This window comes from Nansenia antarctica (genome assembly GCF_963989245.1).
Source record: "Nansenia antarctica genome assembly, contig: SCAFFOLD_255, whole genome shotgun sequence".
Classification (NCBI taxonomy): domain Eukaryota; kingdom Metazoa; phylum Chordata; class Actinopteri; order Argentiniformes; family Microstomatidae; genus Nansenia; species Nansenia antarctica.
Window position 1 is genome coordinate 654 of NW_027663245.1, and position 18,041 is coordinate 18,694.

General features: G+C 46.3%; 1 protein-coding gene across 1 annotated transcript; it reads right to left on the bottom strand.

Moving 5' to 3' along the window:
* Window positions 1-1,792: 1,792 nt before the first annotated feature.
* LOC308175185 (pre-rRNA 2'-O-ribose RNA methyltransferase FTSJ3-like) lies at window positions 1,793-17,375 on the bottom strand (the record flags this gene model as incomplete). The annotated part of the gene is made up of 17 exons (XM_080550897.1): window positions 17,194-17,375; window positions 16,529-16,634; window positions 15,930-15,976; window positions 15,495-15,574; window positions 15,152-15,251; window positions 12,350-12,544; window positions 11,722-11,837; window positions 11,074-11,178; window positions 10,439-10,539; window positions 10,050-10,157; window positions 9,433-9,618; window positions 6,901-7,036; window positions 6,220-6,422; window positions 3,823-3,940; window positions 3,380-3,464; window positions 2,382-2,526; window positions 1,793-1,905 (listed from the first exon to the last, which is right to left on the bottom strand). Coding segments are annotated over exons 1-17 (2,011 nt in total), but the record flags the coding sequence as incomplete, so codon positions are not given.
* Between the last annotated feature and the right edge of the window lie 666 nt (window positions 17,376-18,041).

The window sequence follows — 18,041 nt, forward strand, 5'->3', positions numbered from 1 at the left end:
TCTAGTCAGTCAGGTAGGGTTGTCTGGTTCCAGTCAGGGTGGTAGGGTTGTCTGGTTCTAGTCAGTCAGGTAGGGTTGTCTGGTTCTAGTCAGTCAGGTAGGGTTGTCTGGTTCTAGTCAGGGTGGTAGGGTTGTCTGGTTCTAGTCAGTCAGGTAGGGTTGTCTGGTTCTAGTCAGGGTGGTAGGGTTGTCTGGTTCTAGTCAGTCAGGTAGGGTTGTCTGGTTCTAGTCAGTCAGGTAGGGGTTGTCTGGTTCTAGTCAGTCTGGTAGGGTTGTCTGGTTCTAGTCAGGGTGGTAGGGTTGTCTGGTTCTAGTCAGTCAGGTAGGGTTGTCTGGTTCTAGTCAGTCAGGTAGGGTTGTCTGGTTCTAGTCAGTCAGGTAGGGTTGTCTGGTTCCAGTCAGTTAGGTAGGGTTGTCTGGTTCTAGTCAGGGTGGTAGGGTTGTCTGGTTCTAGTCAGGGTGGTAGGGTTGTCTGGTTCTAGTCAGGGTGGTAGGGTTGTCTGGTTCTAGTCAGTCAGGTAGGGTTGTCTGGTTCTAGTCAGGGTGGGTAGGGTTGTCTGGTTCTAGTCAGGGTGGTAGGGTTGTCTGGTTCTAGTCAGTCAGGTAGGGTTGTCTGGTTCTAGTCAGTCAGGTAGGGTTGTCTGGTTCTAGTCAGTCAGGTAGGGTTGTCTGGTTCTAGTCAGTCAGGTAGGGTTGTCTGGTTCTAGTCAGTCAGGTAGGGTTGTCTGGTTCTAGTCAGTCAGGTAGGGTTGTCTGGTTCTAGTCAGTCAGGTAGGGTTGTCTGGTTCTAGTCAGGGTGGTAGGGTTGTCTGGTTCTAGTCAGTCAGGTAGGGTTGTCTGGTTCTAGTCAGGGTGGTAGGGTTGTCTGGTTCTAGTCAGTCAGGTAGGGTTGTCTGGTTCTAGTCAGTCAGGTAGGGTTGTCTGGTTCTAGTCAGTGTGGTAGGGTTGTCTGGTTCTAGTCAGTCAGGTAGGGTTGTCTGGTTCTAGTCAGTCTGGTAGGGTCGTCTGGTTCTAGTCAGTCAGGTAGGGTTGTCTGGTTCTAGTCAGTCTGGTAGGGTTGTCTGGTTCTAGTCAGTCAGGTAGGGTTGTCTGGTTCTAGTCAGTCAGGTAGGGTTGTCTGGTTCTAGTCAGTCAGGTAGGGTTGTCTGCTTCTAGTCAGTCAGGTAGGGTTGTCTGGTTCTAGTCAGTCAGGTAGGGTTGTCTGGTTCTAGTCAGTCAGGTAGGGTTGTCTGGTTCTAGTCAGTCAGGTAGGGTTGTCTGGTTCTAGTCAGTCAGGTAGGGTTGTCTGGTTCTAGTCAGGGTGGTAGTGTTGTCTGGTTCTAGTCAGTCAGGTAGGGTTGTCTGGTTCTAGTCAGTCAGGTAGGGTTGTCTGGTTCTAGTCAGGGTGGTAGGGTTGTCTGGTTCTAGTCAGTCAGGTAGGGTTGTCTGGTTCTAGTCAGTCAGGTAGGGTTGTCTGGTTCTAGTCAGTCAGGTAGGGTTGTCTGGTTCTAGTCAGGGTGGTAGGGTTGTCTGGTTCTAGTCAGTCTGGTAGGGTTGTCTGGTTCTAGTCAGGGTGGTAGGGTTGTCTGGTTCTAGTCAGTCAGGTAGGGTTGTCTGGTTCTAGTCAGTCAGGTAGGGTTGTCTGGTTCTAGTCAGTCAGGTAGGGTTGTCTGGTTCTAGTCAGTCTGGTAGGGTTGTCTGGTTCTAGTCAGTCAGGTAGGGTTGTCTGGTTCTAGTCAGTCAGGTAGGGTTGTCTGGTTCTAGTCAGGGTGGTAGGGTTGTCTGGTTCTAGGGTTCTGGGTTGTTTACTCACTGGTGCTCTCTATGGGGACCACCTGGAAGTCGTCGTCCTCCGCGGCGGCTAGCAGACCCCCGGACCCCTTCACCCCGCCCGCCCCCCTGGCACTCTTCATCTGAGCAATGTCCCTGAGGGAGACAAACACAACCACTCATCCAACAGGGTTCCCACATCTTCTGAAACATCAGATTCAAGCACCTTTCAAGGACTTTCAAGACTCAATTCCCTCAAATTCAAGGACCCAACACGGCATAGTTTGAGACAGAACTAGTTGACGAGCTAAGTAAGTCTCTGTTTTTTGAGAGAGAGAGAGAGAGAGAGAGAGAGAGAGAGAGGGAGAGAGAGAGAGGGAGAGAGAGGGGGGAATTCAAACATTTTCAATGACCCATCTCTATTTTCAAAAACTTTTAAGACCCTTTTTCTTTTTTCTCAAATTCACAAACTTTCAAGGATTTCAAGGACCCGTGGGAACCCTGTGTCAATTATATCTGCATGTTTACTGACATATTCAATAGGTCCTGGGTAGGAAATGTGTTAATGTCAATATTCTTTTGATACTAGACGCTAATATAATCATCCTCGTCAACTGACATCACCAACTGACCTCTCATCGTCAGTGTCGTCGTCAGTGTCGTCGTCAGAGTCACTGCCACGCCCCTCTGCTTGCTGTGAAGGCCCCGCCTCTTCCTGCTCCGCCTGGGCGGTCTCCGGCTTCTCCTCAGCCTTCCGCTTCTTACCTTTGCCCTTGTCTGGGAGGAGGAGAGGGGGGAGGAAGAGGAGGAGATGGGGGAGTAAAAGGAGTAAAAGGTCCGCCAACACTCGTCTTTATACCTACGTACATCTCTCTTTAGCTCAGGCTGAAAGATCCCCTTTCCCCCTGCGTCTAGATTCTTCTAACGACCTGAAAGGACCACGTGTGTTAACCTTACTGCTATCAGCTCCACCTTTCCCTCTGACAGGCTTGGTGAAGGTCCTGTCATATTGCTTACGCCCATCCAATCCCATCCCATCAGATCTTCAACTGGCCTGTTCTTTCTGTATATAATGTTTCAGATGTTCTATTCTAGAATATTCTATTATTCTATTTTATTCTGTTGTTTGTTTTATTTTGTTGTTTGTGAGCTGCTGTAACACCTTAATTTCCCCATAGCGGTCAATTAAGTACTATCTATCTATCTATCTATCTATCTATCTATCTATCTATCCATCAACCAGTGTCTGGAGTAGGGGTAAGGGGTTGCAGGGCTCAACATTAACACCGTTTTACTTGTCCGGAGAAAGCACGACGACTCTGCTGGATCCTGGATATTTTTACCTGTGTGCAGGAAGAACAACAGACGACGCAGGCGTCAGACTAGAATAGATGATCGTGAGTGAAGATATTATCAAAGCGTACTCGCCTGTCGATCACCCGTACGCTTTGATAATATCTTCACTCATGATCATCTAGTCTTCCTGCACACAGGTAAACATATCCGGGATCCAGCAGCGGCATCGTGCTCGCGCAAACAAACCCGGCGAATGTTTTACTTGCTCCGGACAAGTGAAACAGCGTTAATGTCGAGCCCTGGGTTGACTTTGGGACAGGATGGTGTTATCTACCTGAGGGGTCCTTGTTCTGGAGTCTCTGGGTCTGTCTCAGTTCGCTCTCTGCATCTCCCTCCAGGTTCAGCTCAGAGAAGATGCCCTGCGGACGAGACCAGGCAGGAAGTCAGATTCATCAACACCGGAAGTCAGCTTCATCAACACAGGAAGTCAGATTCATCAGGTCAGAGGTCGATTTGTGTCTCAGTCAGTGTACAATGCTGTGTGAGTGAGTGAGTGAGTGAGTGAGTGAGTGAGTGAGTGTGTGAGTGAGTGAGTGAGTGAGTGAGTGAGTGAGTGAGTGAGTGAGTGAGTGAGTGAGTGAGTGAGTGTGTGTGTGTGTGTGTGTGTGTGTGTGTGTGAGAGACTGTGTGTGTGTGTGTGAGACTGTGTGTGTGTGTGTGTGTGTGTGTGTGTGGAGTGTGTGTGTGTGTGTGTGGAGTGTGTGTGTGTGTACAGACCTTGCTGAACCACATGTTGGTCTCGCGACACTGCTTCTCCTCCTTGTCCTCCAGCTCCACCAGCAGACCTGCTCCCTTCTCCTCCTCCTCTTCCTCCTTGGCGGCGGTGAAGGACACTCTGCACCAATCACAGAGCAGCTAGACGTCAGTACAACATCTCACTGAAGGACACTCTGCACCAATCACAGAGCAGCTAGACTCAGTCCAACATCTCACTGAAGGACACTCTGCACCAATCACAGAGCAGCTAGACGTCAGTACAACATCTCACTGAAGGACACTGCACCAATCACAGAGCAGCTAGACTCAGTACAACATCTCACTGAAGGACACTCTGCACCAATCACAGAGCAGCTAGACTCAGTACAACATCTCACTGAAGGACACTCTGCACCAATCACAGAGCAGCTAGACGTCAGTACAACATCTCACTGAAGGACACTCTGCACCAATCACAGAGCAGCTAGACGTCAGCAGGGCTCTACAGTGCGACCATTTCACTCGCATTTGCGACTAAAAATACATCTGTGCGACTAGAGAAATAAATTCACGAGCACACGTGCGAGTACAGATATAAATATTTTTTTTTTAAATTTTTTTTTTTTTATTCTAAAAATAAATCTGCGCGAACCGTGTGGCCACATTTTAAGCCGTCAGCCAGCCCGCTACGACCACGGGAAGTCATGTTAAAAGTGAAGTTACTTCTGTTAAACTGGCGCTAAGCTAACATCGCTAATCGCTAACTCCCTCCTGGGCCTTAAAGAGACAAGCGCCCTTTTCTCATCTCAAGCTTCATTAGCTTCATTAGCTCACCACATCTACAGATTTGGTCCCACACACTCCAGATTTGAACCCAAGGTTACAACCAGGGTTAACTACCCAGGGTAGAAAGTAGAAAGCTCTCAGACCTTCAGAACCCATTGAAAGTAGTGGAGGTACTCCAGAAGTCCAAATGCATCTCTAACCCTAGGAAACCCTAGGAAGCAAGTTGCCTAATGGCATGAAAATGCAACATGTTGTACTTGAGTGTGGCAGAGAGGTGGGACCCCCGGGGATGGTGGTGTGCTAACAGCTAGCCGCCGCAGAGGCACCGTGCTGGGCTGGCCACCTCCACATGTCACCACACCGGGCAGCATGGGGCTGGGGACTGGTCATCTGGATGTGGGGTAGTTTAATACCCCTAGATGTGGAGTTGTCTGGCCACCGTGTGTGACTGATGTAGCCTGACCCAGCAGCAGGGAGGTGGGCAGCATGGAGACAGACCTCTGCATGGCCTGGCTGGGCTGCTAGCTGACAGACCTAGCCCTAAAGCCTGGCTGGGCTGCTAGCTGCTAGCTGACAGGCATGACATGGATGAATGAATGAACATGCTGCTAACCAGGAGAACTTGACACAGCTAGTTACCATAATACAATGCCATCAACTCTGCGTCTAGTAGGGCTGTAGGCATGGGCCAATGTGTGATTTTGGTGCAAAAATTGCAAAATCACTAATAAAAATGTGTTATAATAAAAAATGTCACTGTGCTCCTAAATTTCTTTGTGTGCCCCTAACATTTTTCATTTAGGAGCACATGTGCTCCTAGTGAAAAAGGTTAGCGTAGAGCCCTGGACGTCAGTACAACATCTCACTGAAGGACACTCTGCACCAATCACAGAGCAGCTAGACGTCAGTACAACATCTCACTGAAGGACACTCTGCACCAATCACAGAGCAGCTAGACTCAGTCCAGCTACCTCTCCCTCAGTACCATCGCACTACCTTATTTTGCACTTTTAACCTGTGCACTTTGTTTTCTACTGCACCGATGTTATGGACGTCCCTATGGTCACATACTCATTGTTTTATGTCCTATTGTATTCTGTTGTGATGTTGTCCATTATTCTTGTTGTTTTTTTAATCTACGATTTTATATCATGAGGACTACGGATGCAAATGAGCTCACAGCTAAATCTGACATATTTACTGTCACCATACTCTGTATAAGTGACTGTTCATTAATGTGCACTGTCCTGACTTAAATAAACATCTATCTATCTATCTATCTATTACTATCTATCTATCTATGTATCTATCTATCTATCTATCTACATGTATCTATCTATCTATCTACCTATCTATCTATCTATCTATCTACCTACCTATCTGTCTGTCTATCTATCTATCTATCTATCTATCTACATGTATCTATCTATCTATCTATCACTATCTATCTATCTATCTATCTATCACTATCTATCTATCTATCTATCTATCTATCTAACTACCTATCTATATCTATCTATCTATATCTATCTACCTACCTGTCTATCTATCTATAACGTGTCACAGGTACGACACGGAGAGGAAGAGGGGAGGAGGAAAGAGGAGAAGGCAGAGTGTGACGGGGTTACTCACCTCTTCTTCGGAGCCCTCATCTTCTCCAGTTCCTCTATCTGCTTCTCTCTCTCCTCCACCTCCTCCATGTCCTCAGCGTCCAGGTCTGAGGCCAGGGACAGGCGGTCGTCCTCGTCCTCGTCACCGGAGAAGTACAGGTCCTCCTCCCCCTCCAGCATCCCGTCAGCCAGAAGCATGTCTCCCTTGTTCAGCTCACACAGGGCCTAGAGACATAACATACTGTATATATATATGACTACCTAAACAACATGTCCCCCTTGTTGAGCTCACACAGGGCCTGCAAACATCATATATATACAATATACATGACAACATGTCCCCCTTGTTCAGCTCACACAGAGCCTGCAAACATCACATACATGACTACCTCACACAGGGCCTGCAAACAGAATATAAACTCCTCATAAAAAGTTTGGAAACGTTATTTCGGTCGATTATTCCTCCCCTTTAATAACACCAATTGGTATTGTATTTTATATCGTTGGAAAGCCTGATTAGTCACCTTTACAACGAGGTACAACTTGTAAGGATCATGCATTCATGGAATGAGCAACACAGCTAAACATGTGGGTAGCGGCCCCAAAAAAATGGCCAAATGTGAAATAACGTTTCAGTTTTTTTTTTTTTACCTTGGCCTTGTTGATGGAGCTGAGGGAGAACATGGTGTGTGTGTGTGTGTACCTTGGCCTTGTTGATGGAGCTGAGGGAGAACATGGAGTGGTCGTGGCCGTCGGCGATGGAGACCCCCGGCAGGTCCATCTTCAGCTCCACCCTCTCCCTCTGCTTCCTCTTCTCCTTCAGAAGCTTCTTCTTCTTCCTGTCTCACATCAACACAACAACACATTTAACACTTCCTGTCTCACAACAACACTTATATTACATATTTATATATATTTATATTACATATGGAACACCTGAATCTAGTCTAAATAATGAAAATACCACCGCTCATCTGTTAAGACAGATACATATCCATTTATTATTATTAATAATATTAATAATAGATTTAATTTAAAATCGCTTTTTACAGACTCAAGGACACTGTACAAAAATATAAAATCGTAGTCAAGAGCTCAGGCAACTGTAGGGAATAGCGTTACTCAGGATTTAACTCAAGTCATTTAGCCAAAAGTAGCTACATGAGTTACTCTAAGTTGCCTAGAGTAAGTGACAAGCACAATCATCGCTAGCAGCCTCTGTGCTAGAGAAAGAGAAGCAAACAATTCTTAGTTGTTTTTTTTATGTTCATTTCACGCCATTTTGACTACATGCACTAGAGACAGGTAGATGACAGAAGGCAGGTGACAGACAGACAGGTGACAGACAGACAGGTGACAGACAGACAGACAGGTGACAGACAGGTGACAGACAGACAGGTGACAGACAGACAGGTGACAGACAGACAGACAGGTGACAGACAGGTGACAGACAGGTAGGTGACAGACAGACAGGTAGGTGACAGACAGACAGGTGACAGACAGACAGGTGACAGACAGGTGGGTGACAGACAGGTGGGTGACAGACAGACAGGTGACAGACAGGCAGGTGACAGACAGACAGGTGACAGACAGACAGGTGACAGACAGACAGACAGGTAGGTGACAGACAGGCAGGTGACAGACAGGTAGATGACAGACAGACAGGTGACAGACAGACAGGTGACAGACAGACAGGTAGGTGACAGACAGACAGGTGACAGACAGACAGGCAGGTGACAGACAGACAGACAGGTGACAGACAGACAGGTGACAGACAGGTAGGTGACAGACAGACAGGTGACAGACAGACAGACAGGTGACAGACAGACAGGTGACAGACAGGTAGGTGACAGACAGACAGGTGACAGACAGGTAGATGACAGACAGACAGGTGACAGACAGACAGACAGGTGACAGACAGGTAGGTGACAGACAGACAGGTGACAGACAGACAGGTGACAGACAGACAGACAGGTGACAGACAGACAGGTGACAGACAGACAGGTGACAGACAGGTGACAGACAGACAGGTGACAGACAGACAGACAGGTGACAGACAGACAGATGACAGACAGACAGGTGACAGACAGGTAGGTGACAGACAGACAGACAGGTGACAGACAGACAGGTGACAGACAGGCAGGTGACAGACAGACAGGTGACAGACAGACAGGTGACAGACAGACAGGTGACAGACAGGTAGGTGACAGACAGACAGACAGGTGACAGACAGACAGGTGACAGACAGACAGGCAGGTGACAGACAGACAGACAGGTGACAGACAGACAGATGACAGACAGACAGGTGACAGACAGACAGGTGACAGACAGACAGGCAGGTGACAGACAGACAGGTGACAGACAGACAGGTGACAGACAGACAGACAGGTGACAGACAGACAGACAGGTGACAGACAGGTGACAGACAGACAGGCAGGTGACAGACAGACAGGTGACAGACAGACAGGCAGGTGACAGACAGACAGACAGGTAGACAGACAGGTGACAGACAGGCAGGTGACAGACAGACAGGCAGGTGACAGACAGACAGGTGACAGACAGACAGGCAGGTGACAGACAGACAGGTGACAGACAGACAGGTGACAGACAGACAGACAGGTGACAGACAGACAGACAGGTGACAGACAGGTGACAGACAGAGACAGGTGACAGACAGACAGGTGACAGACAGGCAGGTAGGTGACAGACAGACAGGTGACAGACAGACAGGTGACAGACAGACAGGTGACAGACAGACAGGCAGGTGACAGACAGACAGGTGACAGACAGACAGGCAGGTGACAGACAGACAGGTGACAGACAGACAGGTAGGTGACAGACAGACAGGTGACAGACAGACAGGTGACAGACAGACAGGTGACAGACAGACAGGTGACAGACAGACAGGTGACAGACAGACAGGCAGGTGACAGACAGGTAGGTGACAGACAGACAGTTGACAGACAGACAGACAGGTGACAGACAGACAGGTAGGTGACAGACAGACAGGTGACAGACAGGCAGGTGACAGACAGACAGGTGACAGGCAGGTGACAGACAGACAGTTGACAGACAGACAGGTGACAGACAGGCAGGTGGGTATCTGACAGTATGGGTCAGTCTCCCAGACACAGACCAACCCTGCTGCTCCCAGACTGAAAAGCCTTTTAAAAGGTCGTTCCTCACTGAAGTTGTGATTTGGTCCAGTAAGATAAAACGACCACCCCTGACTTACCGCCTCAGCTCAGCCACCTCCTGAGCCTTCAGCTCGGCCAGTTTCTTCTCCATCGCTTCCTCGTCCATCTCCTCCTCCTCTTCCGCCTTTCCCGCCTTCTTCTTCTTCTCCTTCTCCTTCTTCTCCTCCTCCTTCTTCTCCTCCTTCTCCTCCTCTCTGTCGCTCTCCTCCTCTCCTGAGCTGAGGCTGCAGGTAGGTAGCGGTTAAGAGCAACGTTGACGTGACGTTCAGGCCATAATGTGAATAGCTGGATTGTTAAATCAGGGTTCCCACACCTTCTAAAAACATCAAATTCAAGCACTTTTCAAGGACTTTCAAGACTCAATAACCTCAAAGATGAGAATTTATATACGTAATAGGAACTAAGACAACAATTAAAAAGAGAGGCTTTTGAATGTAGAGGCTTGAACACTAGATGGTCTCTATAATTACGGAAAACATTTTTATATATACTTTTTTTTTTTTTGTAGAGAGAGAGGGGAATTCAAGCACTTTCAATGACCCACATTTTTAAGGCCTTGATTTTTTTTTTCAAATTCACTAACTTTCAAGGATTTCGAGGACCCGTGGGAGCCCTGTAAATGATATATTTCTCTTCTACATGGATGAGAACGTACTTGATGTCCTGGTTTAGCAGCTTAGCTTCGTCGTCCGATTTCTTGGCCTCATCCTTCAGCTTCTTGGCCACGTATCTCCTCAGCTTGGACCGCCAGTTCAGCAGCAGGCTGGGGGGGGGGGCACACACACACACACACACACACACACACACACACACACACACACACACACACAATTAGAATAGGTTTACCACACCACACCCCTATGGTCTTTTGTTATGTTTACTTCCTGAGGTGACGGTCATAGCAGACAGCCCGACAGGAAGGTAAACGTTCAGGTAACAGCAGGTAAACGTTCAGGTAACAGCGGGGTCAGGTAAACGTTCAGGTGACAGAAGGTAAACGTTCCGGTAACAGCGGGTTCAGGTAAAAGCGGGTCAGGCGCTCACCGGAGCTCCTTGCGGCCCAGGACCTTGATGTCACGGCAACACTCCCTGATCTCGTCCGAGGTGGCCTCGTGAGACTCCAACTCTGGGTTGTCAAAGGTGATCTAGAGACGGGACAGACAGGACTATGGGTCAGCTCAGGACAGACAGGACTATGGGTCAGCTCAGGACAGACAGGACTATGGGTCAGCTCAAGGACAGACAGGACTATGGGTCAGCTCAGGACAGACAGGACTATGGGTCAGCTCAGGACAGACAGGACTATGGGTCAGCTCAAGGACCAATGGGGTGGGAGTTAAGGAAGGCATGTTCTATATCATGACATCCATGTGCTGTGTCATGACATCCATGTGCTAGTAATCACAAGCTACTTCTGCATGTAGTATAACAATGTGTATAGAGTATTTGACGTGTTTGTGAACACATTTCTGTATGGATGTCATGTCATTCCTCTATTTATGGATTCCAGGATTAACTTCCTTATGCTGTACAATGTTGCGTGCTTTAACGTTTGATTCTTTAGAGGAAAAAAAAAAATCAACTGTTTAAAAAAAACGGAAATCTAAAAAGAAAATGATCGTTATTTACAAAGAACCCAACGCTTATACGGTTGTGAAGTGCTGCCAGGTGCGTCTCACCTCGTTGGCTTTGCCCAGGAAGTCCACCGGGTTCTCTGCCTTGAGGAAGGCGGTCATGGAGAAGGTGTGGTAGAGGGTCAGATCACCGTCGTCGTATCCCTCCGCCTGGACAGGAAGTGGAGCATGTGGTCACTGACAGACGACAGAACTACAGTTCTAACATTCTAGAGTCCTAACATTCTAGAGTCCTAACATTAACTGAGCACAGCAAATATATAACGCGTGCACGCACAGACACACAGACAGACACACACACACACAGATGCATACAGACACACAGACACAGACAGACAGACACACACACACACAGACACACAGACAGACACAGACAGACACACACACAGATGCATACAGACACACAGACACAGACAGACAGACACACACGCACAGACACAGACACAGACACACACACACAGAGACAGACAGACACACACACACGCACAGACAGACACACACACAGACACACACACACACACACACAGAGACAGACACACACACACGCACAGACAGACAGACACACACACACACAGACACACAGACAGACACACAGACAGACACACACAGACACACACACACACACACACAGACACACACACACACACACACACACACACACACAGACACACACACAGACACACAGACACCCACCTTGGGCTTTTTCACAGGGACCAGCTCTTTCACAGTCTTGGCTTGGACCTCCACCTCTTTGAAGGCATGCTTTGGGTCAAAGAACTTATTGTCGATTTTGTCTGGGGCCAAGAAACCTGAAATGGGAAAAAAAGTCACATCCTTGTGTTCAACTCAACTACCGCGAAGATTAAGTCTGACGTACATTTCTCCCTTCTGTTCTGTGGACAGTCAGTCACTCACAGTACACCATAGTACTTTTACCACCTAGACCTAGGAGGACACATCTAGTCAAATCTACTGTCGTTTACAGAGCCATTACAGGATGGAACTCTTTACCCAAGCATGCTAGTAAAACTCATTCCAGAGGCACTTTCAAGAAAACAATAAAAGAGCAACTTAATACAACGAATTCTGAATGAACAGTAGATGACTTATCTCGTTTGCTGATCTGTTATTTCATTATTTATTTTTGTATTCCTTTCTTTTGTTATTATGATGCATGTATGTATGTATACGATGTTGACAGTTGTCTGTATGTATAGAATGTTGACAATTGTCCAAATATGATTTGTGTGTCGGACCCCAGGAAGACGAGCTAATGTCACGGCGTTAGCTAACGGGGATCCTAACAAACAAACAAACTCACCCTGGCAGATGACGAAGATCTCGGCCGACTCGTTACGGGAGGCCTGGGGTTTGGTGGCCTGAACCTTCTTGAAGAACTGCTGGAAGATCCAGAACAGCGGCTGGTAGTCTTTGGAGCGGAACACCTTGGTGACGAACGTCCCTCCTTTGGCCAGGAAGTCAACGGCCAACTTCAGAGCCATGAGGGTCAGGTGAGCTGTGGGGGGGGGGAGAGGGCCAATAGGATGAGATTCATAATAATAATAATAATACATTTTATTTGTATGGCGCCTTTCAAAACACCCAAGGACACCTCACAGGACAAAAGACACAGTAACATACAGTCAGGTTAACAACAGCGGAGGTGACGAGGTGTCAAACACAGTTACAACTAAACAGAGAGAAAAGAGACGACAGAAAATGACGACCCATCTCTTCAGGTTACATCTTAACTGCTCCTCCTGAGACATCTTCTGACCCTCACCACTACGTCTCCTAAAGACACCCGCTTTCCCCTCTACTGTGTCCCTTAGAACTTCTACTGCCCCCATTGTACTGTTTCTCAGTTTCTCCAGTAATAAAAAAAATAAAATAAAAAATAAATAATAATAATACGTTTTAGTAGAAGGCGATAATAGGGAGAAGGTTTTTCCTTCTATCAGTGGCCCCGGGCCCGAGCTAGAGTACTCTTCCTGCAACGAATGGTGGACTGCTGATTCACATGCTTAGTATTCAAATGTATTGATTGTAAGTCGCTTTGGAATAAGGCGTCTGCTAAATGCCAAAAATGTAAAATGTAAATGTAGAAAACAAAACAACAAAAGAACAAGAACAGGATGTGAAGTACACGGACACAGGATACAGATTAAAGTGAGTACGCCAGTTTGGTGGAATTAAACTGCCCTGTGAGCTTCAATTCTGTTCAGTTACAGTTGCACTTTTATTAAATATAAATTAACCGTCATATTTGTAATTCTTTTACTTTTGATCTTTTGAACAGTGCAGTGTTTCCTCTACATGCATTTCATCGTGGCGGTCCGCCACGATGGAATTTCCTCCGCCACCATGCAGATTTCTCAACCAAAAAAAAAAAAAAAAGATTTAGGCCGCTTTTCAGACCTTCACAGCGCTAGACACACCCACAAGCGCGAAGCGACGCGCTTGCAAAACTGTTTTGTGATTCCTCATTTAAATTACGTTGTACCTGTTACAATGACAATAAAGATCATTCATCTTCATCAAGATGAGAGATGGAGCGATCCGCTCACACAGCTGTCCCGCATCCGCTAATCAGCGCAGCACCGAACCGCCGGGCTCGTTGAGCGGATGCGAGGCAGCTGTGCCCGGGACCGGCCACTTCACATAAAGGAAGGAAGGAAGGAAGGAAAGAAAGAAAGCCGTGCACAAACGAGAGCTAAGTCAGACCGGGACGCTGCCAGTATGTGTGAGAGCCGGACTGCCGGCGTGAACATTTGAACCGTGTCATTTTATTTAATGGACCATTTCGTTGTCTGGTACCTGTACTGTAGCAATGACAAATAAAGTCCATTCCATTCCATTCCAGAGAGGGACGGACGGACGGACTACCCTTGTTTTTAATTTACAGGAAAACATTTTATTTTCGAGTTTTGGCTGAAATGACGTCGTTGTTTTGAGCGCGCGTGCGCGTTTCATGCGCGTGCACGCGAAACAATCGCAGCACTACCCGCCACCATGGTAAAAATTCCTGGAGGAAACACTGCAGTGCCTATGAGAATGTTGAGGTGACAAAACAGCCTTGCGCCGAAGCCCAAAATCTTAATGCACTTCTGGAGATGAGGTAATGATGAGTGAAATCAGGGTATATACAGGAATCTTGAGGTTAATTTGAAAGTGACAGTTTGATCTAAGTGACAGTTGGATCTAAGTGACAGTTGACACTAGAACAGCCGTGTCTATGTTACCTACAGTTGTTCAGGGTATATACAGGAATCTGGAGGTTAATTTCAATACCTTTCTAAGACTTTTTAAAGACCTTGTCAATATTTTTCCAGACCTCACCGCCACTTTGAGCTGTAACCGTTTACTGTTTTAGTTTGCAACAGACTAGACCACTATCATACAACAGAATTTCCGGTTCATCTTTGTTTTTTAATAAAACTAATAAATTCACAAACTTTTACTAAAAAAAATTAGGACTCAAACTCTTTGGACAGAGTCTAATTCAGAAAAATACCTACAAAATTCAAGACCTCATAAAAAAGTGAAAATACTTTTTAATACTTATTAAGGGTCTTGATTTTCCCCAAATTGATTTATCAACTTTTAATACTTTTCAAGACACCGCGGACACCCTGACTTTCACCAGACCGTGTCACATTGCTTCCACCTGTCTTGTCTCTCACTACCTTTACAGGATGGAACTCCTTACCCAACCAGCATGTTAGTCAAACTCATTCTAGAGGCACTTTCAAGAAAACAATAAAAGAGCAACTTAATACAATGAACTCTGAATGAACAGTAGATGACTTATCTTGTTTGCTGATCTGTTATTTCATTTATTTTATTCCTTTCTTTTGTTATTATGATGTATGTATGTATGTATACGATGTTTACAGTTTGTATAGAATGTTTACAGTTGTCTGTATGTATACGATGTTTACAGTTGTCTGTATGTATATAATGTTGACAATCGTCCAAATATGATTTTTGTGTCGGACCCCAGGAAGACGAGCTAATGTCATGGCGTTAGCTGATGGGGATCCTAATAAACAAACAAACCTACCCTGAGAGTAGACGTCATGTCTCTACCTACCCTGAGAGTAGACATCATGTCTCTACCTACCCTGAGAGTAGGCGTCGTGCACCCAGTTAGCGCCCACGTTGGGAGCTCCGTCGTTCAGGACCACGTCCACCTTCCATGTCTGCAGCTCCTTCCTGAGAGCCTGAGGACAGCAGAACACAGCCCAGCAGATCAGCCTCAGTCCTTCTGATGCAGACAGTATGTGTACCTTTAGGGGTGCATTCGTGAATTCGCTCCGAGACCGCCGGTCTAAAGCACACACACTGGGTTCAGCGTCTTAGAGCGACGGAGTTATTCGATCGGACGAGAGGCGTTCCGTGAGTGCTGATCGGATTTCCCAGAGCGACTTTACGAACGCAGCCCGTAGTTACTTGGACGATCTTACCTGTCGGCATTTGTCTGTGGTGATGTCCTCCTGCAGAGCCACCACGTTGGGGATGGACTTGATGGGGACCAGGTCAACACCTGAGAGAGAGAGAGAGAGAGAGACACAGAGAGAGAGAGAGAGAGACACACAGAGAGGGAGAGAGAGAGAGACACAGAGAGAGAGAGAGAGAGAGAGAGAGACACAGAGAGAGAGAGAGAGAGAGACAGAGAGAGAAGAAGGTTCAACCTTAGTCATTGCAACGAAAACAGTACAACGAAATGTATTCATGCTCTAGACCAGGGGTCAGAGCCATAGAAGGACCCTGGAGCATTTAGGGGTTCAGTGCCTTGCTCAAGGACACGTCGACACGTGGCCAGCCAGGGGGGGGGGGGGGGGTTTCAGCAAATAAAAAAAGAGAATAGGGATGTGTCCCGTGTGAGAGGTTCCACTCACCAATAATGAGACTGGAGACGGGCATGAACTTGGACGCCACCTGCAACCTGAGGAGAGAGAGAGAGACAGAGAGAGACAGAGAGAGATGAGAGAGAGAGAGAGATGAGAGACAGAGAGAGAGAGAGAGAGAGAGAGAGAGAGAGAGATGAGACGCAGCACTTGTAACAAGAGACGACCGTGGCTACCATCAAATCAAAAGCACATCACCAATAACATAATCGAAAGACATAAGACACAAGGCTTGAATGTGTGAACACTAGATGGTCTCTTGCCTTCACTACCACAGCACAGCAAAACAATATACTGTGAAATATGTGTAAAGTTAAGCAATACAGAGACTTATTTACTAGTTGATGAGCTATATATATATATTTTAGAGAGAGAGAGAGAGAGGGGAATTCAAGCACTTTCAATGACCCATGTCTATTTTCAAAAACTTCTAAGACCTTGATTTATTTTTCTCATATTCACAAACTTTCAAGGACTTCAAGGACCCGTGGGAGCCCTGTTAGTTGTAACAGACATTTAAACCAGGGGTGCCCACATGTTTGCACCCCACAGTATGTGACAGGTGGTGTAGCGATGTAACCGGGACTCACCAGCCCCCCGGGGCAGCACACAGGTCCACCAGGGCCCGGGCCTTCTGCAGGAACTGGAACTTTCTGTTCAGCTGGATCAGCTTGAAGGAGGAACGAGACCGATATCCTGGAGGGGGACAGACACCACAGGGAAACACGCTTCAGTAAAGCCTGAGACTTTTCTTTTCACCAGATAACCTCTCCATAAACATTGACATGTGTAATTTTAGATCATTCTCATACAATAGGGATAATTTATATTCCCTCTACTGTGACTCTCATAAGCCTTCTACTTAATGACACTTAGTGAGTTTAGAATGATAAGGTTCTATCTCCGTTTAGAATGAGAATGTTCTATCTCCGTTTAGGGCAGTTCAGAGATATTGAGCGTCAAAGTTTTTACATTCCATTATGTTCTGTGAGATGGAACCTTTGTATTTTATTAATTACTAACTCAAAAATGTCAACATTTTAAAAATAACACCACAGGCATTAATAAACACCTAATGGATCAGATTATGTAATAAAAAAAACTCAATTTTGACAAAAATGGAGATAGAACCTTATAATTCTAACGTCACGATGTGTCATTTTAGATCATTCACAATAGGGATCATTTATATTCTTATTATTTTATTATAATTCTCTATATTTCTCATAGTATTATAATTCTCTGGTTTCGTTACCTGTTTCCTTGGCTAAGTGGTAGAACTTGTCCTTCCTGGTCTTTCCGACTTTGAGTTTCTTGCCCATCTTTGCTGTTGTGGTGGGTCAACTTATGATATTTAATAATCTGGGTTTTCCCTTTTAAATATGAAGATGTGAAGATAGATACATAGATGTGTGAGTTACAGATCTCTCGCCACCTCCTCCGTGAAAACACAACACGTGTGGCTGAGCGGCGCACACATTCTACGTCACGTCACGCTTCACTGCTTCTTCTTCTTCTGTTGGGTTTAGCGGCAGCTTGGGTCCTTGGTTGTTGCATTAGCGCCATCTGGTGGAGTTAATTAACTCCTGCATCCTTGGTGTTGCATTAGCGCCATCTGGTGGAGTTAGTTAACTCCTACATCCTTGGTGTTGCATTAGCGCCATCTGGTGGAGTTAGTTAACTCCGGCATCCTTGGTGTTGCATTAGCGCCATCTGGTGGAGTTAGTTAACTCCTGCGTCCTTGGTTGTTGCATTAGCGCCATCTGGTGGAGTTAGTTAACTCCTACAGTGTCAGGTTTGTCAGTTCTTTTCCCTATCAGTCCTGTCACCTCTTAGCTGCACTGCTGTCTTCCATTTTTAGTTAACCATTATAACCGTTATAACCGTTATTACCGTTATAGTCACGTGAGTGATCATAAGTTCAAAATCTAAGAACTTAAGTGAGTGTGACTAGTCTAGGCTATGGTCAAAGGTGCAGCCAACTTCTAGAATGAGCACCTCTCTGTGATTTTCATTGACAATTAATACATCATGTAGCATCAGGGGTGTTTGATGAAATATTAGAGATATATTGAGTTGAAGGGCTGGAGGGCGCACAGTTTA